General features: G+C 40.9%; 1 protein-coding gene across 5 annotated transcripts in view; it reads right to left on the reverse strand.

The window, feature by feature from the left end:
- Positions 1 to 27640, reverse strand: part of arhgap5 (Rho GTPase activating protein 5) — a 53963-nt gene that overhangs the window by 20302 nt on the left and 6021 nt on the right. For 2 of the 5 annotated variants that reach the window (XM_017476542.3, XM_017476541.3), the window contains exons 2-4: positions 24540 to 24666; positions 20386 to 24268; positions 19708 to 19858 (exon numbers count right to left, since the gene is read on the reverse strand). In XM_017476542.3, the coding sequence (XP_017332031.1) occupies positions 19708 to 19858; positions 20386 to 24096 (3862 nt within the window). In that variant the 5' untranslated portion in view covers positions 24097 to 24268; positions 24540 to 24666. Of the gene's footprint in view, positions 1 to 19707; positions 19859 to 20385; positions 24269 to 24539; positions 24667 to 25683; positions 27362 to 27640 lie in introns of those variants that run through there. The other 3 variants (XM_017476543.3, XM_017476540.3, XM_017476544.3) reach the window with 2 other exon arrangements.

Below are 27640 nucleotides of genomic sequence, written 5' to 3' on the forward strand. Positions count from 1 at the left end.
CATGTCATGAAAACAGAGCGGCAGGAAGCAGTGGTGAGGGAAGTGATGTTAATTTACATGTGGCTCAGCAGGATGTTCTGCTCTCCCTCAGAGGCCTATCAGACCCATCTGCAGCTCCTCATCAACAGATTACCATCATGCATTGCCCCCACGTACAATAAAAGCCTGTCAGTGTGCAGGAAGCAGAAGACATTACTCAAATCTATGCACACGGAGACCAAGGAAGATTGCATCAATGTGCACATGCACGGTTTATAATGGCCTCTGCACACCCCCTCCTTAGATACTGTTACCAGCTTAAGAAAGCATTCGGTCTATTTTATCCCCACTGTGATGATTTAACTTAAAAGCTTAAAGCTTTTCGAACGAGTTCTCTTAAACAGCAGAGGAAACTTATTGAGCTGGCTTTTATGATTCGATGCAAATCACTAGGCGACATGGCTTGCTCTGGTGCAAAGCTTTAGCTCTAACCCCCAGCCACTGTAATAGGTGTATCCCATGTTAGGGAATTAAATCAGATGAGGACTGGTGTTCCTAAACTGGAATCATTACCACTGTGACAGCTTTAAACCTCACTAATCGTTTCTTCAATATAATATTTCCCAATCCTACCGTAATTTTAAGATGAATAAATAAAATACATAAATAAAACCCAAAATATCAAACCGCCACACCCTCGCTCTGTGAACCGCTTTGCTTTGTTATTGTAAAAATGAAAAAAGGTCAATATCGGTTTACTTCACAAACACTTTTTTTTTTCCTGGGAGGTTCATCGTTCTGAATTGCAGAGCAACCTGGAAAAGGTCATCTGATTAAAACGCAGTAAGCGGGTGTGTGAGGTCGCCTAAATGGGTTCGGCGCGGAGCAGACTGCAGTGCACTCCAAACTGTTATATTATATTAGAGTTATAGCATCTACATTATTACTGGGGGTGGATCGATTACTACAGCGGATCGATTCAGAATGTCGTGTTTGATACGACGTTACAAATTCGATATGTCTACGCGTTTAAAAAAAAAAAAAAACTCACATTTGACAGACTGTGTAATAAAGTAGGCTATTCGTCATCAAATACTGCTTATGTTACACAAGGTGAAAAATTTTTACGCTTAAATCATTCAACTCAATTGTATTTGTACAGTGCTTTTAACAATGGGCATGGTCACAAAACAGCTTTACGGGAATATAATAACAATTCAGGATCTAAATTCATAATTGATGAATTTATCCCTAATTAGCAAGCCAGCGGCGACGGCAGCAAGGGAAAAACTCCCCGAGAAGATATGAGGAAGAAACCTTTAGAGGCTTGTTGTATTTGTATCTGGGTTTATTGCCATACCAGCTTCAATGGCTATTTCATCTTGAATACAGGTATTTATCAGACATTCGATAAAAGTCCGCTTAAAAAGTCAGATATTTCTGTACAACATGACTCTATAAAAGATTCTTTCGATTTGCTTGTGATGAAAATGGTAAACATTTTCCTGGGTCCATCTTACAAAACAAGTATTTCAAAGTTTGACCTGATAAAAGGCGTTGTCTCGTTACATTAAAAATAGGGAAGACAAAAAAAAAAAACGTTTTATGGTCAAGGGAGTGTTACAATATTGGCTTTTTGGTCGTTCTTCGCCCTTCAATAAATATCCATGGGTCAGTCTGGTATGGCCTACGCGGCATCGAAACCTTGAGAGGAACCAGACTCAAAAGAGAACCCATCATCATCTGGGGGAACAATGAATAATTTATTTCTAAGTAATTCCCCTCTATAACTGTGTACTACATGGTCAAAAAGTGCAGTTGTGTAACCAGGACAAGTCATTATAGTTTTCACATGAAGTCTATTTTGTTGAATTTATACACTGTTCACTAATGGAGACTTGAGTGTAAAACTATTGGTGGCAATTGCAGTCTTAAAGCTATCATAGCATAACTGTTCATATGAATTGTGGTCCAAACCCATCTTCAAGCTTCATTATCTTGATTCAGGAGAGGCTACAGGGGTTAAAATATCCAAAGCATACTACTTTCAAGTTCCAATATGCTTGTGCACTAGCTTGAGAAAATGGTAAATGTCCTGCACTTATATAGCACTTTTTTAACCTTAGCGGTTTTACAAAGCACTTTACAGTGTTTCTCATTCACACACACCAGTGGTGGCAGAGCTGCCATGCAAGGCGCTAGCTTACCATTGGGAGAAACTTGGGGTTCAGTGTCTTGCCCAAGGACACTTCGGCATGTGGAGTCATGTGGGTTGGGAATCAAACCGCCAACCCTATAATTAGTGGGGCTCTACCACCTGAGCCACAGCCACCCCACAGCAAAGGCTACATTGAGGTCTGGTATGTGGAAGTACTTTGGACTCCCGGTACGTTACGGTGCTGAAGGCCAGTGAGTGGTGGACCAGAACGTTACAGTGTGTTGAATCCCACAAAAACACTGTCACTAGTACTACAAACATACAGCTACACACGTGCACACACACACGACAACAATCTCCCTGCTGCATTCAGGCAGCCCTTCCTCGCTGATTCAATCCAGGCTAAAGGAATCACAGTGGCCACTGGGAAGTTCATATTAAGTAGTGGAGGACGCAGGATTCAAAAACGTATCTAAGGCTACAGAGAGCTGGGTGACTGACAGCACAACTAACTAACAGCAGAATGAGAAACGCTCCATGCTTCAGACACATCACCTTGTGAGTCACACCAGCAAACGTTTAGCCATGTTTAATTTTGTCACATAGTAACACACAGATTTTGTTTCATTATATGCTACTAACACCATTTCATTATTACATTACATATTAACTATTGTACTTTTACAACTTTTGTAAGTGTGGCTTCATTTAATCATTCAAAATGCTTAATTAAAGGGGTCATGACATTTTTGGATTTTTTTATTATTATTATTATCCTCCCTGAGGCGTAATTATAATATTAGTAAAGTTTTTGTTTGCACAAAAAACATACAAAATATATTAATTTATGGCTTTTTTCCCCACAATGTCTCTGACTGTATGACTGAAACGACCAGTTTTTGTGTCCTTTACCTTTAAGACATCAATGTAACCACGCACTGCTATGATTGGTTAACATCTTTGCCTATGAATTAATTAATCAAGGCCAACTGCCCTAACACGTGCGGAACTGTTTTTAAAGCCACTTAGTGCCAGTGGGCGGGGTCAATTCTTCAATGTTGTAAAAGTAGGTGCCAATGTCTTGCTGTAGGGGCAATCACATGCAAACGTATTTGTCCGTGTGACATCACAAATCCTGCCACATCCAAAACAGCCATTTTTGGAGTTTAGTTATACATAATGGAGGACGTATTAAGCTACGACGTTTTAATGATATAATGACCTCTTATATGGCAAAAAGATCAAGGACCATTTGATGACTCATGTCACGCCCCCTTTAAGCTCGTGAATCTGAGCATATAGTTTACATGTGACTCAATGAGACTCATGATGAGAACCAAGTTCTTCCTTTTTTTAAGAATTTACTTGAAAGTATCGAAAACTTGTACAAAACAAAAAATAGACACGGTCAAAGACTAGTGTGCCCCCTCAGCTGAAGAGCTTCACCAATTGACAACACAGAAGTGAAACTTATGGTCCTTGTTAAAGTGTTACCCTATTAGAGGGTACACAAGAACTGCCTGAGGCAATCACCTGATCCATCTATAATGTTTCACATGGGAAACACATATATAAACACATCTAAAGGCCCTAATGCACCGTAATAATAAATATCAACATTGCTGAATGTTTTAATCACCTGAAAATAGAAGCCTAAGGCACATATTCAGGCAAGGCTGATTTCTGGTGCATCCATAAACATATTGTACTGAGACACTAACACATCATATTGAATTGGATTTGTATGTATCGTTAAACCCATAATTACTATTCAAGTGAGCTTTCTTTCAAATCACAGAGGCGACGCAAATCTCAGGCGCGACTCACATCACAGGCTCTTCCACAGACTGTGGCAGTACTGCTGGAATGCACTAAAAGCTTTTTAATGGTAATCCCTCGTCAACACTCAGTTCTGTCAGAAACGCCGCATCCACATTTTAAACTAGCAGTGGATTCTATAAATGGTGCGGTGCTTGTTTGTGCAGGATCGTACTGTGCTGAGATAAAGGTCACATGGAGAGCGTAACCTTTTATAACTAGGTCTGCATCCCATGCGGCCGTGGCTCCTTGATGTAGAAGATGCATGCATAAAACAAAAAAGAAAGAAAAAAGAAAGAAAGAAAAATGGCAGCCTGTTTTAAACACTCCAATTCTACCTCAAGAAATGCTGCATGAGCTTATAAATGAGAGTGTCAACAATTTCAATACAAAGAACACTGAAGCCAATATTGAAACAACACTGCTTCAGCATTAGTGGTTACAAAATAAACAGGAAAAAAAAAAGGTTTTGCATTGTTTATAATAATAGGTGTTAACACACATTCCTCCACATGCTGCAAGTGAATTAAATTTGGCCTGTTTGTTTGTTTGTTTTAATTGGGAAAGACCAACCACCAACATGTACAGTAGGAGCATCGAGTGTCTGTGTTTTGTAAAAACAGAGGTAAAGCTGCAACTTTAGGTTCAGGACAGAGGACTTTCCAGTTTCTCGTTAACACGGCAAGCTGCATTTTTTTGTTTTATTGCTTTCAGTAAAAAAAAAAAAAAAAAAAAAAAAAAAAAAAAAAAAAAAAAAAAAGGAGGAGGAGAGACTTGTGAGAAAACGAATGTTTATAACATGCAGTGCTTCTTCTGTTTTTGTGTACATCTCAAACTAAACTGTTTCAGAAATTCAAACAAAATCGAAGATAAAACAAAGGCAACCTGAGTAAACACGAAATACAGTTTTTAAACGACAATGTTATTTATTAAAGCAAAAAAGTTATCCAATACCAACTGGGCTTGTGTGAAAATGTATTTGCCCACATAGTTAATATCTCCCCAAATCTATGAAACTGCATTCATAATGGAGTTCAGCTGGACCAACCAGGTCTGATTACCGCAAACCCTGTTCAATCAAATCATCACTTAAGTACAAGCTGGTTAAAAGGTCTTACCACTGTCAAAACTGAAAGAAATTCCAGAAATGATGAGGAAGAAGGTTATTGAAATACATCAGGCTGGGAAGGGTTACAAAGCTATATCAAAGGCTCTGGGACTCCAAAGAACCACAGTGAGAGCCATTATCTCCAAATGGAAAAACTGGGCAGAGCAGTAAACTTTCCCAGAAGTGGCCAATGTTCCAAAATTCCTCCAAGAGCACTGCAACTACACGTCCAGCAAGTCACAAAAGAGCCAAGGACAACATCAAATGACCTACAGGCCTCTCTTGCATCAATAAAGGTCACTGTTCATGACTCCACTATCAGAAAGACACTGGGCAAAAATGGCATCCATGGAAGAGTGGCGAGGTGAAAACCACTGCTAACCCAGAAGAACATTAAGGCTCGTCAGAATGATGATCGTCAAACCTTTTGGCAGACTGTTCTGTGTATTGACAAGTTACAAGGAACTGTTTGGAAGACAGGAGTCCGTTTACATCTGGTGTGAAGTAAAGACAGAATTCCACAAAAAGAAAATTGAAAAAATTATGGGAAACATGAATTCTGCTCTCTACCAGAAAATCATATTATATATATATATATATATATATATATATATATATATATATATATATATATATATATATACACGATTTTTTTAAGGGCTGGAGGAGTTTGTATAGGAGCGTTTTGTGCTTATTAGCAGCACAAGGCAGAAGCCGCATCACAACCCCCCGACGTGCATTACTTTCGGATAACAGTCAGGTCTGTCGTGTTATTCCTTACATAACCCGCTGTTGGTTATGTACCAACACACCACCCCAGGATGAATTGTCTTTTGAACAGGATGAGCAATGTAAATTGTTATTAATTTGTCTTCTTGGAAACATGTAAATATCTTCTGTAGCTTGTGAAGAGCAGTACTAACTGAAAAAAAAAAAAAAGATCTTTAAACAAAGTAATAATTTACACCAATCATCCTGTTCAAAAGTTTACACCCCCCTGGCTCTTCATGTATCGTGTTGCCTTCTTGAACGTCAGTGAATGTTTTCACCCGAGTTGTCCTCAGTGTGAAAAGACGGAGGATTTGTCTGAAGAACAGTGGGCAGTTTAACTGCTCAGGACAAACGAGGGACTCGTGAACAACTATCACAAAACATAAAAACAGTCGCTGGTAATCCAGGTAACGACACACAAGTATTAAGAATCGAACGTGCGCAAACTTTTTAACTGGTTCATGTGTGAAAATTCAGTTAGTATTGAGTCTGGTGGACTATATGTAAACATTTATTATGTGAAATAGCTTATTCAGGGCAGAACTAAAAAACAAAATGCAATTTTCATTACCCTGCTTACTTCTTGAAATGATTGACATTTTGCAGATTCTACGAGGTGTATGTAAGCTTATGATCTCGACAGTACCTTTTTATCCGAATCTAAACACAACTATCGCCGCATACATCAGAGGAATTGCAGCCTTGTGATATGATCATGCAGTGCCAAAAATTGCAAACAACACTCAAAAGAAAGACCTGGTTCATTTTGTCTGATCAAGATGCGAGTGCACTGGAGGATGTTGTTGCAAGGGCAGCCCACACCAGTGTACTGTAGAGAACAGCAACCCACTGACCGAGTGTTTCTTCATCTCTAACACAGCATTTTATCATTCATGGAGGAGGATGCAGCAGATACACTCGCTTCAGAGAAAGTAAAATGTGCTACTGCACCCTATATACCATACACAATCCAACGAATGAAGTAATTAGATTCCGAATTTAAATGTCTGGTCCAGCGAAATGATACGTCTTGAAATGAGCCATTCATCATTTCGCTGAGGAAATATATTACAAGATGCTTCAACCCAGTGAAACATTTATCACATAACATCACAGAAACAATGCTGAATGCAAAAACAGGATGTGCCACGGATTTATCTGCATGCATCATTTATTATTTAATGCATCTCTTTTACGCCTTGTTTTTCGAACCAAGCACCAAGTAACAATGAAACCACGGTCGTGATGATTCAGAAACTGCCTCTACAAGCAGAACATCTCCTCCCACTAAAAAAAGTCAGCACTCAGTGAAATGTTCGGAGATGACTTCAGTGAAAGCCAGACAAGTCCAGCAAGCCCCAAGAGAGAAGAGGAGGAAGAAAAAAAAAACATGCTCTATAGCCTGGAGAAAGTAATTGACTGAATGTAATTGACTGAAATCCACAGGCATGTTGGAGATAAAACGTTGGTTCATACCTGCATCTTTCAAAGCTGGTTTTCTCCTTAAGTTGAGCCACACGATTTTATGGAGATGCCAGTGATCCTGACCCTTTCTGCTCTCTGGACCTGACTGATCTATCCTGATGCCCTACCTCTGGACGGAGCTCTCATCAGCTGGAGGCTACGTTCTACCACTGAGGACGACCCCAAACAGTGCAGCTGGAGATTGCTGAGGTCAGTGCCGCTTGAAGTACCACGGAAATGGTTTTGGACCTCAATTCCACATGGACATTCTCACTGTGGTTGCTAGGACTACAGTTGCTGCTATGGCCTTAGGACTGAAATTAACTTGTCCAATTTTGCACTCAAGTCTCCTTTAGTGATCAGTGGACTAGTTCAACAAAACAGACTTCATGTAAAACCACAATGAACTTTCTTTTACTTTCACACTACCCGCTGTTACCCAGATGAGGACGGGTTCCCTTCTGAGCCTGGTTCCTCTCAAGGTTTCTTCCTCATTTCATCTAAGGGAGTTTTTCCTCACCATCGGCTTGCTCAATGGAGATAAACTCACACACTTAAAATCTGAATCGTGTATTTATATGTTTCTGTAAAGCTGCTTTGAGACGATGACCGTTGTAAAAAGCGCTATACAAATAAAACTGAATTGAATTGGTTGAATGGTACTGCTCTTTACAAGTGCTATCATCTGCAGAAGCTATCGTCACATATCAGAGATAATTCTGGCATGATTATCATCTTAGAAAAGCCGCTGTGAAGTATGTGCATCAAAGGATTTTTCTCTTGCTTCACCATTATCAGGCGTCCAAAGAACAAATTCATTTGCTATCGCGCACACCTTTTTAAAATCTTGTAAATAACTTGTCGGACTTCCTTTTATCTTTTATGAGTGTTTTATACTAGAGCAATGCTAGAGTCTTGATTCTGATTGGTTAGAAAGTGTTGACACACAATCACACACCCATTCATACACTACGGACACTTTAGACACGCCAATCAGCCTACCATGTATGTCTTTGGACTGGGGGAGGAAACCGGAGTATGGTTGTTTAATAAATAATGGGCAAACTGCTGTAGTTTAAGAACAATAAAACACTTTGGATCACGCAGTCAAAGTGCAAATTACGGGGTTTTTTAAAATGTATTTATTTATTTAATGATAATTAAATGTGACGTGGTAATACTAACCGTCGCGGAATTTTATCGTAGTTTATCGTAAAAACCGGTAACCGTCTCGTCCCTACTCATCAACATTAAGATTAAAAGCACAGCTGCAATATGATACAGAAGGACCGTCCCCACAGCGATGTCTGCAGTGATGGGTAGTGTTTTACATAGCACCCACATGGCCACGTGTTTCATGCAAATCAGCACCAACTCATAAAAAATAAATAATAATAATAATAAAAAGACCTCCTGGGAGTCATGTAGATCAAATTGAGCTCCTGGATCCTTTTTAAGAACGTGCAAAGCATATGAGGGGTTACTCCCTTCCTCCATATTACCTGCTCCACAAATGGCTTTAACAGAATTTATATATCTGATTACCAGTAATTAGAGTGAAGCACAATTCTGTATGATGCATGTTATAGTGATGCGCTATAGTAATTTTATACGCTAAAATAGCTAGACGTTTGTCTTGGTACACAAAAACACATAAAGGTGAATGAAGTTAAAGCATCACTGACTACCTTTACATGGACAGCAGTAATCTAATTATTGACCTTATTCTGAATAACACAATATTATGATTAAGGTGTTTACATGAGTTGCTTTTATAATACTCCTTTCATGTTCCTGTTTTACATGTTATAGAACATAGATCGATTAATGGCACACGTCATTACATCCCCACGCCACGCCGTCCGAGGTTCCCTCCAGAATTTCACGTATTAACATACAGTTCATCTTCGTTATGGTACCGTACACAGTTTTGTGCAAATGGACGATTGCTTGAAGCCGTGGGCTGTGTCTGAAACCGTGTACTTACCTATTATATAGCAGCTCAGATAAATGTATTTCGCCTACTATATAGCAGGTAAGTACGCGTCAAACAGTTGAGCGCTGCCGTGTGTGTACGTGTTCTGTCACAAAATGCAGTGAAAACTCCCACATGACGTTAATAGTGTGATTAAGGTGTGTACATGTCTGTAATACACCTCGATAATGCGAATAAAACAGGAATACTCCACATGTCTTAATTCCATTTGTGTTTACTTCTAGTATGACTTTAGCGAGATTAAGGTCATCAATAATCGGTGTTTACATGGAATATTGTTGTCCATGTAAACGTGCTCAGATATTGACAGATCAGCACAACTACACAGTGATGAAACGTATCTTGGACAACGGGACGCTGCATAATTGTGTTAGGAAGAGTCAAAAAGGTGAAGTTTCTACGGCACAAGATAAATCAAAGAAGGCAAATTCAAATGCACGTTCGACTGGAAATTAGGTTAAAAATAACGGATTTATTGCACATACTCATCACACGAATTCAATATACCCAAATAAATTTATTCGAACGTGGTAGAAGTGACTTGGGCGCTGATCGGACGCAAAATGAGCTCCCTTTACGAAAAATGCTTATTTGAGAAATTTAAGCAGGTCGGGATATAAGCAGAATCATCGATTTCAAGAATATTTCTCCTGCAGTTCCTATAAATCAGAGCAGATGACACATGAGATGGGGGAGGGAGGGGAAACGGGTCAGAGAGTGCAAACTCCCTCTTTGTTTCCGTGACAAAATTAATAACAGGATAAAAAGCTGGTTGGTTCCGTCCAAAGCAGGGACCAACTCAAAAGGCATGCGGGTTAAAACAAAAGTAGTACCTGATGTCATGAGAAACGTGTGTGTTTCCTCGATGTAACGATGCACTCCGGTAGAACGGCTCCTATAATGTGGTCTTTTAGCGTCTTGACGATAAACAAGCAGCTCGGACTGCATTTTAACGCTCGGGCCTTGACGGCAGGTTTAATCGTGGTGAGATGACAGATAAAAGACAGCGCCGAGTGCTTTTACATAAGCGCTACAGTCTGTTAGTGTGAACAGACCGAGTTGGGGTTTTAACCAAAGGTGTGTGTATATGCTTGTGAGTGTAGTAAGCCCTCACGAAATTGCTAGCAGAGGGTTTAGCAGAAGTGAAGAGCCTTATCTACGGCCTGCAGCTAGACTCCTCTCATACAAGTGACACAGGACTAATCATTAACATAAAGATTTGCTTCTCCACACACGCGGTACCCTGCTATGTTGACACAACTGACATCTGATGCAGTTAAAGGCGATTCTCTAGATTGCTTGCGTGGTGAAACACACATCCTTACGCAGAAGTGCTTTAAAACAGCATGAGCCTTGGCTCTGTGCTCAAACCAGCAGAAAGTGTGCCACTCTGCTCATCTCACACAGGGGCTGTACAGTGGCTCAGGACATCTGCACATCACTCCAGCTCATCTCTAATTCATACCGAGCAGATGGGTTACCATTTTATTATTATTTTTTTAAAGGCTTTTCTGTATACGACTGCATAACCTGGAGTGGGTGAAATGTCTCGCTTGGGAGGAGACGTGGCTTTGGGGAAAAACGACAGTGATCGCATTATTTTTACTGTGTCATTCTGTGAGGTTGAAAAAAGAATCAAAGGCCAGCAGCTAAAAGTTATGCATAAGTATGAGCTAAAATCATCATCAGATTTAGACGCATTTCCTAAAAGTAGAGAACGAGAACCCAATTAAACAATGAGACAAAAATATTACACTTGGTCATTTATTTATTGAGGGAAATGATCCAATATTACATGTGTGTGAGTGCCAAAAGTATGTGAACCTCTAGAATTAGCAGCTCATTTGAGGGTGAAATTACAGTCAGGTGTTTTCAATCACTGGGATGACAATCAAGTTTGAGTGAGCGCTGTGTTTTATTTCAAGTACAGGGATCTATCAGAGTCTGATCTTCACAACACGTGTTTGTGGAAGTGTATCAGGGCACGAACAAATAAGATTTCCAATGACCTCAGAAAAAGAGTTGTTGATGCTTGTCAGGCTGAAAAAAGTTACAAAACCATCTCTAAAGAGTTTGGACTCCACCAATCCACAGTCAGACAGATTGGGTACAAATGAATAAAATACAAGGATATTGAAAGCAAAGGTTCACATACTTTTGCCACTGACAGTTACATAATATTGGATCATTTTCCCTCGATAAATAGATGACCATGTATAATATTTTTGTCTCATTTGTTTAACTGGGTTCTCTTTATCTACTTTTAGGGCTTGTGTGAAAATCTGATGAGGGTTTAGGTCATATTTATATAGATGTACAGAAAATTCTAAAAATAAAAATAAAAAGTTCACAAACTTTCAAGCACCACTGTACAACAAGTATAATTAAAAAAAAAAATGATAGTCAAAGGGAATGGTAAATGTGAAGAACTCCATCAAACACTTGTTCTATTTTTGAAGGTACTATTACAGTTGCTTTCATGTATGTGGAACGTGGAAACACTGATGAAACCAAGCAAAGTAAAGCTCAGAACAAAGCGATCACATACACTATATGGCCAAAAGTTTGTGGACACCTGACTTTCACACCCACACGCTAAATACATATGTTTATTTATATATATATATAAACAAACAAGACAGCAAAAGCTATCCTCTATCCTCACAGCGGCAAATTGATATGAGCTCTCATGAGTTTTTCAGCTGTCACTATCTGTGTTAGTTACTCTATACGTCCAGAAACATGTGGACACCTGACCGTCACACCTATATGTGGTCCTTCCACAAACTTGCAAGCACACAAATGTTTCGGATGTCTTCGTATGTTGTAGCTTTACAATTCCCTTTTGCTGGAACTTAGAGGCCCAAACCTGTTCCAGCATGACAAGGTCCCTGTGCAGGAACGTGAAGACATCATCGCTGAGGTTGGAGTTGGAGGCCTCCTCATCTGACATCAGTTCCTGACCTCACTAATGCTCTAGTGGCTGAATGAGCACAAATCCCCACAGCCATGCTCCAAAATCTTGTGGAAAGCCTTCCCAGAAGACTGGAGGTTATTATAACAGCAAAGAGGGACTAAATCTGGAAAGGGATGTTCAACAAGCACATATAGGTGTGATGGTCAGGTGTCCACAAACTATTTGGCCATATACTAAACACTCCTGTTTACTACACACAGTCGCCTTGCAGTTAAACATAGTGAGCGGAAGTAGAAAAAATATCAGAGGGCAGAACACAGCTGAAACGTTGGCCGATGACTTGCTGACATGTTAGCCACCACATTTAAGTAGGGAAGGGCGATATGGACTTAAAACTATATCACAAAATTTTCTGGTATTTATTGCGACAACGATATCAGTGATGATATAAATACAGTACCATCCTCCACTGTTCTTGGCTACAAGTGACACCCGCATGCAGTATTGAAAGCCTCAGAAACACAAACACTGATCTAAAAGTAAAACTGATTTGCTGTAACCGAACTGGTTCCAGATTGTAGAGGTAGCTCCTCGTTTAGCGGTAAACTCCTCCTCAGCTTAACATCCGCCTTCCACCATACTTGTTTTCGCTCTGCACGTAAGCTGCGAATGGGTCGCGCACAGAAATACGTCATCAACAAGGCTTTATCATTATTATCGCGGGAAAACTTTCTTATTGTGGGGAGAATTTCTACCGGTATATCGCAAACTATAAGATATCACCCATCCCTACATTTAAGCCTACTCAGTTAGGTTTCCAGGCAACCAAAACATGGGACTGTGCTGCACACTGAAGCTTTAAACATGCACTGTAAGCTAATAATTAAAGATGCACCGATGTATGGGCCAATAGTTATCTGGGCCAATTATATCCTGTCAATCAAAAGAGGCGGGGAAAACACGTGTATGTAAAGAAGATGTATCTTGTATGGAATGATGACAAAACTGCAGTTTGTAATCTCTGCACAGCTAAAAATTTTACACCGGAAGTGAGCAGCAGTGAAGCAGGAGTTTCAGCTTCAAGTCTTTTTTTTTTTTGCCGAGCTGCTCACGCTGAATTAAAGGGCCAGTACACCACTGAAACATTTAAATGAAGATGAGTTGAGAAAAAAGTCTATATTGCACAGAAAAACAGATTTGTAAAATAGTATATTTCATATCCAGTAAACGTTAATATATAAGAAAGTTGATATTATATATTACCAGTTTGATGTTCAATGATGAAGTAGAAATGCTTTTGTTTGTGGTGAGTGAATGTGAGACTAACAGGAGGTTTTTAGAGTTCAGTCAATGTTAATTTGAATCAATAACATTCAATAAGTTAAGAAATCTTACTTTAATCTTCAGAATTGAGTTAAAGTGTTCATGTTAATTAGAGTAATGTGTTCTCTGTTTATGAGACCAGTTACTATGAAACAACTTGTTGAAATGGAGAGAATAAAGTTTTTATTTGCATTTCCTTCAGAATTGTGGAATTAATTACTATTCATTTAAAAGAAGGCTCTATATCACTCTGAATAATCGGTTATCAGTATCGGCTGAGAAATTTCGTATCGGTGTATATCTACTGATAATATAAAATTGTTATCATGATATTCGAGTACTGATATGCCAGATACCTACGTTATGTAAATTAGAACTCTAAACAACAACAGTTTTTTTCTGGTTTACGAGAAATATGAGCAGCCTAAGTGATAACTCAATCAGAGCGGGTCAGTGTTTAACTCTGATGTGTCAATTCGCCTATTTGTCTCAATAAACTGCAAGGTAGATTATTTGTAATATGTTATACGTTATCTTTCTCCACATTGTACGAGCCTACCATATCTCGTCACGCCTCCACCGGCTCATTTGTGTGAGCTCCAGCACTGATGTCCACTCCGATGTCTACACTCTGGACTAAGTGCACTGTCTGATGTGTGGCGACAGCCTGTCAAAAGAAATTTGTTCCAACAACTCCTTCCCTTGTATACCACAGACAGCAGAATGCCATTGGGAATACTGGGACTTTGTGCTGTTGAACATTTATTGCTAAGCATTCACCGGGGACCTGGTACATGTGTCAAAAAAGCTCTGCTTGGTTGAACAGGAGACAACAGAAGACACAGCCTCAAATACTGACGAAGCCGCATGGAGGAAACACACATCTGCTTTTCAAAACAAGTGCTCGGCTATTCCGGAGTAATTTAAATAAAAAATAAACAAAAAGAAAAAAACACAAGCTAAAGGAAAGAATGAAAGAAACACAGGCTAAAGGTTTCTTTAAACAACAATTTTATCATCTACTGTTAAGGGTTTTTTTTTTATACACCAAGGCTTCCTTTAGTGCGGCTTGTTGCAGACAATCACATGCCAGTCACAATTCACAATCACAATTCATGTCAGTTATTTACAGTGCCCTCCACTAATATTGGCACCCTTGGTAAATATGAGCAAAGAAGGCTGTGAAAAATTCTCTTTATTGTTTAACCTTTTGATCTTTTTCGTAAAAAAATTCACAGAAATACTCTGCTCTCATTGACATCAAACAACTGCAAACACAACACATGTTTATCGAAGAAAAATAACATTTTGTTAAATATAGGTGTGCAACAATTATTGGCACCCTTTTAGTCAATACTTTGTGCTACCTCGCTTTACCAAGGTCCATGCTGGTGAACTCTCCTTCAGTTCACCCCACAGGTTTTTTTTTTTATGGGTTTCATGTCAGGACTGAGATGGTCATGGCAGGACCTTGTGGTCAGTAAATGATTTGTCTGTTTATTTTGATGTATGTTTTGGATCATTGCCCCGCTGGAAGATCCAACCATGGCCCATTTTAAGTTTTTTGGCAGAGGCAGTCAGGTTTTATTTAATACCTGTCCAATGATGCCACGTATCCTAACAAAATATCTAGATCCTCTGGCAGTAAAAAATTAAAGAGCCACCATCATATTTAACCGCGGGCATGAGGTACTTTTCCATATGGCTACCTCTCTGTGTGCGCCAAAACCACCTCTGGTGTTTATTGCCAAAAAGCTCTATTTTGGTTTAATCTGACCATAGAACCCGATCCCATTTGAAGTTCCAGTAGTGTCTGGCAAACTGAAGACGCTTGAGTTTGTTTTTGGATGAGAGTAGAGGCTTTTTTCTTAAAACTCTTCCAAACAACTTGTGGTGATGTAGGTGACTTCGGATTGTAGTTTTGGAGACTTTCTGATCCCAAGACACAACTAACTTCTTCAATTCTCCATCTGTGATTCCTGGAGATTTTTTGGCCACTTGAACCATCCTCTTCACAGTGCGTTGAGACAATATAGACACATGTCCAATTCCAGGTTGATTCATAACATTTCCAGTTGACTTGAACTTTTTAATTATTGCCCTGATGGTGGAAATGGGCATTTTCAATGCTTGTGCTATTTCCTTATAGCCACTTCCTATTTTGTGAAGCTCAACAACCTTTTGCCGACATCACAGCTATATTCTTTGGTCTTACCCATTGTTATGAATGACTAAGGGAATTTGCCCTATGTGTTACCTCATATTTATACCCTTGTGAAACAAGAAGTCATGGATGAATAATTTCCTGTTCCTAGTCACCCAGGTATACTAAAAATGTAAAATATCAATGGGAATATACTCCAAATATATTTCTCATATGAATTCATAGGGGTGCCAATAATTGTGACACACATATTTAACAAAGATTTTTTATATATATAAACCTGTATTGTGTTTGCAATTGTTTGATATCCTTGAGAGCAGAGTACATTTGTAAATTTTTTGAACAAAAGATCAAAAGGGTAAACAATAAAGACAATTTTTCACAGCCTCCTTTGCTCATATTTACCAAAGGTGCCAATATTATTGGAGGGCACTGTACCTGAAGGCAGTTCAACGAGAAGAGTTTTCCCTGAATTTCATCAGCTTTTTATTTCATTTATCCACTCTCTGATTCAGTAAAGACATATGTGTATTCTCTGCATACTTTGAAACAAATCTGTCTCATCTGCTCAGAGTCCATGGTGCTCGTTAAAAATTTATTTTTTTAAACCAAGTGATGAAGCGCCACTACCACACATAACAGAACAACTTCAAATGTTCGAATGTCTTATTTATGGCCATGACCTAATCACTCATGTCCGTCCATCCATCCATTTTTTGTACCATGGGGACCCTGGAGCTTATCCCAGGGGGACTCAAGGCACAAGGTGGTGGACATCCTGGATGGGGTGCTAACCTATCACAGGGCACACTTGCGCACACAAACACCCATTCACACACTACAGACACTTCAGAGATGCCTATAGGGCATGTCTTTGGATCCAGGGAGGTAAATAGAGTACCCAGAGGAAACCCCCGAACAGGGTGAAGATGCAAACTCTGTGCACACGGGGCAGAGGCGGGATTCGAACCCTCAACCCTAGAGGTGCGAGGTAAACGTGCTAACCATAAGGTCCTGACCATAAATCAACACAATTGCTCGTTTTGATCTATTTTTTTTTATACTTGGGTACTGACAAAAAAATAAGTAAATCTAATTACTGCTGTTACTCTTCATAGTACTATTGCTGTGTGTGTGTGGGGGGGGGGGGGGGGGGACTTTAGTTCTGGCTGCCAGCTTTTAGAAAGTACTAGAATAACCATTATATCTTTTTCAGGTTGCTCAAATAGGCAGCAGTCCTAGCCATTTTACAAAACCTGTCTGTCATCATAACAGCAGCAGAGAACAGCTGACGAAGAGCCAGGTGGGGAAGCAGGATGCCCCAGTAGCCGAGTCGAACGGATCTACTCCACGGATCAATACCTAGCCGTCTGTTCACCTCTGCTGGTTAAGGGTTGCCCTCAAAATGGATTGGCTCTACTTAACCACAAAAAAATGAGCACTGTAAGAGATGCCCAAGTCTGACGTCACATTTATCTTCTGATGCACCTTTCACCCATCATCATCACTACTGTCCTCTTTATGCAGTGCCATTTAAATGCAGCATATATTGATTCATTAGCAACTCCTTCACTTAAAACATCATCATAAAAACATCATTAAGAGCTCATCCGATCTTTGAGGTGAAGAGAAAAATTCTTCTGAGTAAGATTACAACTCTTAAAACTCTGGGTATTTAAGGAGTAAGGCATTCTTGCAACTACAAAGCATGCAATTTATTGCAAAAGGACACAGAAAAGCTTTAAAGCACAATTTAAAATGCTTTCCGTACTGGCTTCTCCCACCCCCGGAGATCGCTACTTTCTGCTTGAAATGCTTTTACCAACATAAATATTCATTAGAAGTGACAGAAACTGCCGAGTCCAAGGAAAACTCCCAAAAAAAACAACAACATAAAAAAGCAGCACATTTACATTTGATAAAATCCTCAAGTACACTCATATCTCTAATTAAAGGACTGAGCTCCTTTAGCTAGTCACACTCTGCAATTTGCCTCTCGACTTAAGTCGCTTCCTAGGTTTCAGCACACGCTGCTTCAGTGAACGTGCAAATATAGATCTCGTATAAAAACCAGATCAACACAAGGCTTGTGAGATTGTGTCTGATATTTGATCATCCCATCGTACCCCCTAACTATCGCAGATTGTTTGCCGTGTCATTTCAACCCCCGTTCATGTCGTGCAAGCAAAGATATTCGTGGCTTTATCTTTATCTGGTTTTGTTGCTCTGCTCCAAAGTCAGACAACGTAGCTTATTAACGTTCTCAGAGGATACAAAACAGGCGAAAAGGAAACACGTATTAGGAGATACAATACGGTTTCGTTTTGTCAATCTTAAAACTGCTGACATTTTCAAAATCGTCCCAACTTGATAGTCGTCGTGACAGACAGAATCTTTCAGCAGTTCCCAATACTGTCAATCGTGCTGAGCCTAATTAATACAGAATAAAATTTGACAAATAGATTAAGTACAACGAAACACTGGAAGAGCGGCATACTGCTGCTACAGGTGATAAGTAAGCCTTCAAAGCCTATTAAGAAAAATCCATTAAAAAGCAAAAATTCACTAACACTCGAGTTTGTACATGACAAAATGGAAGGCGAAGAGACAAAGCCAAAGCCAAAAGCACACAGCATGTTCGGACTGGTAAAAGGCTAGCTGTGATGGACAAAAAGGCAAAAGCATTTCCTCCGGGTTTTAAAACACAGCAAAGTATGCAAGCAACTATGTATGTGTGTGTGGGAGCTTGATGACCCCTTTTATCCACACTGAAAAGGCTTTTAAATAAAAGAGTACTGAAATACAGCCAGAGGCGTACTAAGCCTTCATTGGAACCACACAAGTCAACAGCTGACCTAACAATACTGAAATGTGGTTCAGGATATTACAGCACTTATGTACAAGATTGTGGTAACAACATTCTCACAAACAAGGCAGTTCGGAAAAGTTGTTTTTCGCACAGAAACCTGCCACACCTGCACGGTAGTAGCGACGTATGGAGACGCGGTGATTTGCAGACAGGAAGTCCGAGATGCAATGCTGGGCAGATGCACAGTTACAAACTGTGAAGCTGTTAGATTAGCTACGTTTCTCTGTACAGCCATGGATTTCATATCAAGTAGCTTGTCAATTGAAACTATTTTATAGTGATAACTCCAGGGCTGAAACACAGGAAAAGAGCCCTATCAGCGAGGAGGTGCCTATCTGCCAAACTGGTTATGAGGCTCTTCGCTCACCATGCTGCTACTGTGCTGCGTCAGCAAAACACACTCCCTGTGGATTAGCTGCGGGTCTAAAGGCCTCAGCGTACTTAATGCAGAAACGACTTCACAAGCTCACAAATGTGCATACTCTCTGCAGTTTCGTATTGGCAGTCACATACAAGTGCTTCAGTATCGTTAAGCACAATGTAGCAGCTTACAAAGATTTTTAATATGGTTGAGCTACATTTCTGTCGAGTAACTACACTGCTAAAGCATCCCTATCACTGCAGACTGGGCTCTGGATGTTGCCTTCCTCGGACGAGTTAACACCTCATCTCTGTCAAAGCATGCTTATAACCTTAGGCCCTGTTTACACTATGCGTTTTAAAACGCATAACATAACGCATAATATACCAGCTTACCTACGGTTACGCCGCTGTTGTCTACACTACTCCAGCATTTTAACCCCTTCGAAAACAGAGACTTTTGGAAATGCCGAAGACCACCCCCTGATTTGAGCCTTCTGGATCATTGGGTATCCTTCCCTGATTCGTCAAGCCCTTACCGTATGAACATTACGCCACCTTGATCGTATACACAACACCACCATATACATCAACCAACCACTTCACATCATGCATCGATAACAGAAATAATCCTATTAGTTCCTACACGAATGGTGAATTACAAAGTGTAACCTTCAGCAGTAAATTGGATCGACTAATGAACTGCATGACAAACCCTAAAGCCGTCCCCCCTCCCCACCCAATTCCCGGAGGAATATTAACCAAACCCGTAAGACTGACCTGTACGTTCAATGTAGTCCACACACTTCTCAATAAACAGAGGAATAGGCCTGTCTGGGGTGACCAAGTTCTGCAGAGGAACACCAAAATAGTTGCTTTCCCAATTTCTTCGAGTTGGCGGATACAATGGCTTTGGAACTTTTGCTTTGACCTATAAAAATAAATAAAATAGTAGACTTAACATGGCATAAACAAAACACATACAAGAAAACACAATCTATCCTCATTCTTCTAGTGTTCTACCACCAAAACATTCATAACTTCTGAATCGCTCATGGACATATTTTCCGGTGAATGGTTTTCAAGCATAAACTGATATTCATCTTCAGTAAAAGCTTCATCCAGGTCAAGGTTGGGGTGAATTTCCATGCCTATCCCTGGAACACTGGGCGCAAGGCGGGAGAATACACTCCGGTTGGGACGCCATTCCATTGCACCATGCGCACACATTCGCACACGGGGGCAAGTTAGCGCAGCCAATCCTCCTACCTGCCTGTTTTTTAGACAGCAGGAAGATACTGGAGAACCCAGAGTAAATCCATGTTAAACCACACATGTAAAACTGCACACTATCGGTAACCTGAGCTCAAACTGTGGATGCAGTGAGGTAGCAACGATTCCTGCTGTGTCACTGTGCAAATCATAAGCTGAAATACAAAAATTAATATACCAGCTTACCTTTTTCGGTTCCTTGTTTTTTGTCGTTTTCTTTTTCTTCAACTTCTTGTCATCCTGCTCTGGGTCCGAAGTGATGGCTGGATTGTCTATCCCTCCTTTCCATGGATCCACAGGTGAAAGTAAAGGGTCCTCTTCACTTCCACGGTTACCCCTGCCTTTTTTCTTCTTCTGCACTGCCGGCCCTGATTCGTCGTCGCTGACGTCAGAGTGCACTCGTCTATGGTATGCTTTTGTCTTGCTGAAAAGGATCTTTGACCGGTGTTTGTATTTGGACGGTCGCCTGCTGCCCTGTGACTTCAACGTACGATCGAACCCGTTCTCCTCATCACCGTAATAACCGTGATGGCCAAATGAGTTGCGCATCTTGACCATCCTGCTATGGGCATCCTCTGGAACAGCATAAATGTCATCGTTGAAACCTTTCGATTTGGCGAGGGTGTCTGCTGGATCTGCGTAATTGTCAGCTACCTCAAGGTCGTCATGGACCATAAGTGGGCCTCGTGTTCTCCTGCTGGCCCTCATTCCAGCCTCAATGGTCTTCAAAAGGTTGGGATCCAGCTTCTTAACATTAGGTTTGTTTAGCACAGGCTTAGGTCTCACTGGGGGAGGCACTTTGTGGTTGCGTTCATGATCACCTACAGGTGTACTATGGACAGGATACTCGTTCCCTTCCAAGTCTATTTTATACTTTCTTTCACTAGGGGTGGGCAGCAGCTGTACATCATCCCCTATAGGGCTATAAGGTGGTGGTCCCTCAGCATCATCTTCAGAGTCAGGGTAATAAGAGTAGGCTGGGGAATGGTTATGTGGTGACTGAGGGAAGACGTCTTCAGAGGTGCCATGGTCCCGTGTACTATCAAACATAAAGGAGCTCTCTATACTGTTCTTCTTCTCAAGTACCTCGTTGAAAAACGGTGTGAAGACTTCCGTTTGCCTGTGGTACTGAGACAATGAGTAGAGTGCTGTAAATTTGGCTGTGATTTCTGTAGCAATGTGTTCCCCCTCGGTCATCAGCTCCTTGATTGCCTCGTTCTCAAAGAAATCGGCCTGGCTGTCCGTGATAGCCACCATTTGGACCGGAATGACATCTTGGACCTCTGCCAAGAATGCCCGCAACATAGCCATGGAAGCCTTTCGTTTCGCCGAGTACACAAGTATGTATCCGTGCACCAACTCGTCCTTTCTGATTCCAATCGAGGAGTGGTATGAGAGGACAGTGACTTGTATGCGCCTGCGACTGTCACCAATGATTTTATCAAGGTACAGGGTGTTGCTCTGACCAGGCTGACCAGCACTACAAGAATGTGAATCGAGAAAAGGTGAGAGAATAAGATCCACGCTGAATGGATCTCCGCACATGGCACACATAACTATTCGCAAATCTGTTTCTGACAAATCTTTGATGGAGGGCATGGGATGCATCAAGTCGAAATTGTGCTTTAGGCCTTCTAGGACTGCTCGGAGCGCTTGTTTTATTTGAGACTCGTTAAACTTTCGGGGAAAGGTCCCAGAGGGCATGTCGATGAATGTGCACTGTAGCTTATTAGCAAGCTGTTGGCCCTGATGCCTTAAAATAGGCATGTTTTTGCAAATGCTGTCTCGCTGACTTGCTAAGATTAGAACAAATGGCGATGGCTGGGCAAATCTGTCCCTTCTGCCCTGAGAAACCTCAGCTCGGATTCGGCTTATGCGATCACCGATGTAATTAAGTGTCTCTATCGAACTGAAGACACAGAAGAACCCATGAGGTTTGAAATTTGATATCCAGGAATGGTTCAAAAGCATGGGGGAACTTACATCAACAGGTAAAAGGTCCAATTCATAGATCTTACCATCAAGGGTATATTCATCATCTGTAGACTGAGCTTTTATTTCATTAGCAAGTTCTTGAGCTAGTCCTTCACGGCCAAGAAGACACAAGTTCACTTTATCGAGATTGGAGCTGTTGTAGTACAGATTTGTGCGACCGTGGTCCAACTGAACCAGCCTATTTGCAAGAACCTGCTCAACTTTCAGATCCACACAGCTCACACCACTCAGACACGTCTCTTTGGTGGGATGATAAACAAATCCGATGTGTTTCAGTAAAAGGGACTCCCTATCTGGGGCAAGTTTCTGTAGAGCTCTGTATCTGGGTTCCTCGTTGAGTACCGTGTGGATTTCGCTCATTTTATCACAACTTGGGGTGGCATTCAAATCCAAGTCGTAAAACAGCTCGGCGTGCTCAAAAAGCATTTCCTGAAACTCCTCTTTGGCCCCTTCTACAATTTCCTGCTGATGTAGCGCATATACGTCTCTGCGATCAGCTTCTGTGATATACTTGTAGGCCTCGTCCTCCATGACAAAACACATAATCTCCTCCCACGGTTGGCCAGGACTTATGAAGTGCACTCGCTCCAGTGTCTTCTTGAATTTTTCCTTCATTTCCAATCGCCTCTTTTCAGATATCAAATGCTGGACGTGGTTTTGGTAAATCCTCTCGCCTTCTGTAGTTTTAAGGATGTCAAAGGGGACTCTTCGGTCATCGGTTTTGTTAACATGGTCCGTCTCATCCCATGGGGTTTGCTCCAACACAACAAAGTAGTACTGAAACTCATTCTTGCTTTTTAACAGATTCTGAGCATCTGTCCAGCTCAGGCTCTCAATCTCTTCCAAGTTGTTCAGCATCTTGTTAAGAACTTTTGGCAAACTCGAGAGATAATCATCTCTTCTCTTCTTGATATGCTCTTGTCTCAGCTGTTCGATATGCTTCGAAAAGGTGTTTCTAGCCTTCCGGGTACCTTCTAAATTAATGTATTCCTCGTAGTCTGGATGGTTCTTCAATGAATTGCTCACAACTTTCCAGCTTGTGTGATAATCTCTGACGGACTGCACGATAAGCTTCTCAAACTTGACCGTGATTGTGGCTACTAATTGTCTCTGAGCTTTGTAAGCCTCCAAGTAAGGGATAATTTTGGGCTTACCTCGTGTTTTGTCCATTTGCTGGATTAGCGCATTAAAACAGAGGTCCACATTGGCAGACGACAGACCCGATGTCTCAACCACCAGAAGATTCTTTTTGCTTGCAGCAAAAGCCTGGACATCCCGTAAGTATTGCTCTACACACGAATCGCATTTCGTCGCGGCGATTATAATGGGTTTTTTTGACTTAGCTATTTGTGAGTAAAGGCTATTAACAAATTTCATCTGGTCATCAAATTTTCTGTTGCATCCCTTGCTTACATCGATGCACAGAACAAAACCGTCGATATTTAGCTTTCCATCAGGCATCTGCTTCTGATCAAAATCCTGCTCCAAGCCAAGCTGATCTGTGCAAATATACATCAGTTTCTCAGCCGACTGTAGCTTTGTAGTCGCAGCCCGCTTAGAGTAGGGTTGCAAATTTGTGCTCCGATGAGGCAAAAAGGTCTGGTCGTCAATAAATTCAGTCTGTTCAATGACTTGAATTCGACAATCGAGGCCATCGTCTCCTCTGTGTAACACTTCCCCCCAGTACAGGAAGTGATCATTGTTCACCACACGACCTCCAAAGTCAATTGTGCTCAACACAGAAGTGTGCTCCGAGTAGTAGCTGTCTGCGCTGGGACGCACGTATCTGTTGCATAGGCAGGACTTGCCCACACCACAGTTGCCCTTTTCTTTCTCAGTGCCTGAGAGCCCAACTACACTGATAGTGTATGTCGGTGGGCGGGGCTCTTTGTTCTTGGCCATTATATAGCCCCACTCATTGCCTTGTTACTCTCAGCAAAGTCTGCCAGCAAGGCAAAGATAAAGTTCCATTGGCTACTAGTGATGCATTTCCATTTCTCGTCCTGAACAGCTATTCCTTTCCTCTGGATCGTCGGCTATGGAGCAGCTGCGCTTCTCCTCGGGCATCACCTACCTGCAATACATAAAAGAACATCGCATCAGTATACACGTATTACCAAAATAAAATGACAATCGGGTTATTGTCGATGACGTTACTAATTCAAATGCAAATCAAACGCTATTCTATATAATATAAGCAACAGACCATGTTTACATACAGTAAAATTCAAAGAGAGAGATAGGAACAAAGAGTGAATAAGACATTTATTATCAAATCAATATCATAGCAACATATCCTCATACACTCAGCAGCATTAGATACACTACCTAATAATTCCCCGTACCTTATACAGTCAGTAGTGAATGCTGTTTTTATAAAAAGCACCACTGTTGTACTCTGAAGTCAAGCGATTGAATGTGCTGGAGTTGTGTAACGTGCATCGGTCTTTCTTGGCCTCTTTCATCACTGACCTGGTTTTACACAAAAGGACAGGTGGTAGCTAGATGTTTTTCATACACATTTATGAATGCATCTGTAAATACAACTTTTATTGGGTTGAGCGTACAAGCAGGGTTGTGATTAAAGGTTGGGAGTATGAGCAACTCATTTCATTTCATGTTTCTGCTTTCATTACTTATGACACAGACCAAATGTGTCCAAAAACAGTCCGTACAGGATTTCAAGGACTTTTTTGGGATTGTTGCAAACAAAAATGCTTGATTTTGCTGCGGCTTTTTTAAAAAATTTGTGAACTACTTGAATTGGCGAAACTGCAATTGCACAAAATTGTTGCGCAGGTCTTTCGCGGTGACGCTTGCTGGTAAATGAGACCTTTTAGCTGTACTGTTGTTCGACGCACATGAATCGAAGGTGGCTTTGGCTGAATATGCGTTGTGATGAGGTCACATGACACGTCTTGGCCCAAACCTGTGGGAAATCAGAGGTCATTTTGAAAAATTGCAAGCTCCTGCGAATACTGCGGCGTTTCCTTGATTTTGCGCTCATTTCCGAGATCGCAGAATCACTAAATCCTGGTGGGACTGCATAATATGCATATATTATACAAAATAACCAGACAACACATGCACTCATTCATGGAAAGAGGCCCCTGGAAACACGATCCAACTGTGTTCAGTACGATGCAATTTACCATCAACCCACTGATTCTCGGTACAACGGTGGGGCCACGATAATAACGTGCTGAATTAAGATAAAGCAGTGTGTTAGGGAGTACTGATTACTAATAAAGTACCTACATATATATATATACACACAAATATATATGTCTTTCAAGGTTTGCCTAAGCAAAGATTTTGCTAGAACCAAAGGATTCCCCGTAATAAAAACCATGTCATGAATAAAATCCTTTCTAAAATGAACATAACACTGCCTTCGCACGTTGATCCATGTCATGGATGATTAATAGCACTCTTTCACCAAACAGTGAGATACGGTCCAGAGTGGTTACTAATCCATATTTTACGTACCCTGGTTGAGCACCCGTGTCCACTGCACCGTCAAACAAAAGCAAAAGTAGGAAATATTCTCTGGAGGTTGGGGGATGATTGACTTGTAATGGGCACAATTAGTATAGTAGAACAATGTGAATTTTCATGCAACATGAAAAAACATGAATACAAGCAGTTACACATTTCCTATGGCTGAATCTCATATGGTGTTTTGGCATTCACCAAGGGTACTACATATGTTCTAGTATCTTTACGCCCTATGTAGTGAGCAAAGTGTGAATAAGAAGCCATTGTTGATTCAGTTTAATTTGAAGATGTTAAATTTGGTGGGAAAGTGATACGTTTTATTTGCTCTATTGAGGCTAATTCCATTGTTGAACGGCTTTATAATGAACCAACAAAAAAAACTGGAGGCATTAAACAAAAATATCCACCTTGGAGGACAAATATATTCATCTTTATAGGTGACGTGATCTTCAGGTTCGTCCTAGGATTTATTTTGTAAAGAAATTGTATGTTGACTTTTTTTTTTTTGGTTAAACGTCTTTCATCTACACAGTTTGTCCGTTTCCATTTCGATTCAGTGTTTCCTAAATTACCCACAGTGCCAGTGGGAATTAGCCTGTGCATCATCTCCACCTAAGGAGACAGATGCAGCAGCACTTTAGTCCTCGATCTTGTCCAGCTCGCTCACCTCCTCACCTGTACACTCTGCTGAAACTGATAAGGATCCGAAGCGTCAACATTCTGCTTTTAGCCGTGCCACTGATTACCATCGCTAATTAGCTGTGTCGAGTACCCCCCCCATAACTCGGCGCAATCGCTTTATATATCCTTCCGAGTCCAACGTTTGCTGTCTCTGCTACTTCTGAACTGGATTTCTTATCAACGGGACATTGAAGGTTGCTGGAAATGGTGAGAGAGTTAAGAAGCTCTTGCAGAAAGTAGCGAAATTAGACTGTTATCTGGAATTGTTGACATTGTTTTCCCGCTGTGACGTCACACAATCTCTAGACATGCTTCTCTCTCCCTGAAATAACCGACAAATCAGCACCAGAAATCACGAAGCACATCACAGCGAATTCAATATACATTTCAAGATCTTTAACAGTTCAGGCTGGAGTGTTCCTTTAAAGAGTGTGACCTCCAGTAAAGAACATGGTTTGATGAGAGAGCAATATCGCAGGGATTAGTCACACACCATCTATCAGATAAGTCACTAAGCAAATCAAAGAATTTGTTCCAGTGACTTGAGTAATGTGGGTTACCAAGCAGGAAAACTAGTCAGTGAATAATGAAGACGTTTGCTATGACTTTTGTTTAGGTTTGAAACTTAAAGAGTAATTAAATGCCTGTGTACAATGGGTCAGTGTGAGAGTCGCAGTGTTTTGACACGGTGTTTAGTTCAGCTCTCTCTCCCCTGCGTTCATACACAGATATGAGGCGTTAAATCGCTGCTATTTGAGGTCTGCCGCTAATCTAGCACTTTATACACCTTAGTTGCTAGCTGGGTTGGAGTCTCAGGGGGGATAATTAGAGACTGTAAACACCAAGTGAACGGCATTGAGAAAAGTAACTAGAGCGCGTATGTCTATAGGAGGTAAACCGAGTGTATTGTTAGAGCTCAACGCCTGCTAACTTCCAGCGCGAGGACTTTTATTCAGCGACATTGATATTCGTTAAACTGAACAACTCGTAATATTTTCCCAGCAACACACACTGGGATAAATTCCCCGCTCGAAACACTTTATTTACCTCGGTCTAACTACTTGGAGAAATACCACCCTTTTGACCAAAATAGGTAGTAGGACTGAGTCGTAGCATTCATTAGCTAGCATAGCCGCCAGGAATACAGGTTCAGGGGAGGTTATTATGAATACAGAGACGCTGAGAAGGCGGACACTCGCCGTACCAAGAAGCGAACTGTCTATACAAACACGTTTCGTGGCGTTTCTTTAACCTTGGTCAGGGTAAT

The sequence above is a fragment of the Ictalurus punctatus genome, chromosome 9 (genome assembly GCF_001660625.3).
Source record: "Ictalurus punctatus breed USDA103 chromosome 9, Coco_2.0, whole genome shotgun sequence".
In the NCBI taxonomy this organism is placed as follows: Eukaryota; Metazoa; Chordata; class Actinopteri; order Siluriformes; family Ictaluridae; genus Ictalurus; species Ictalurus punctatus.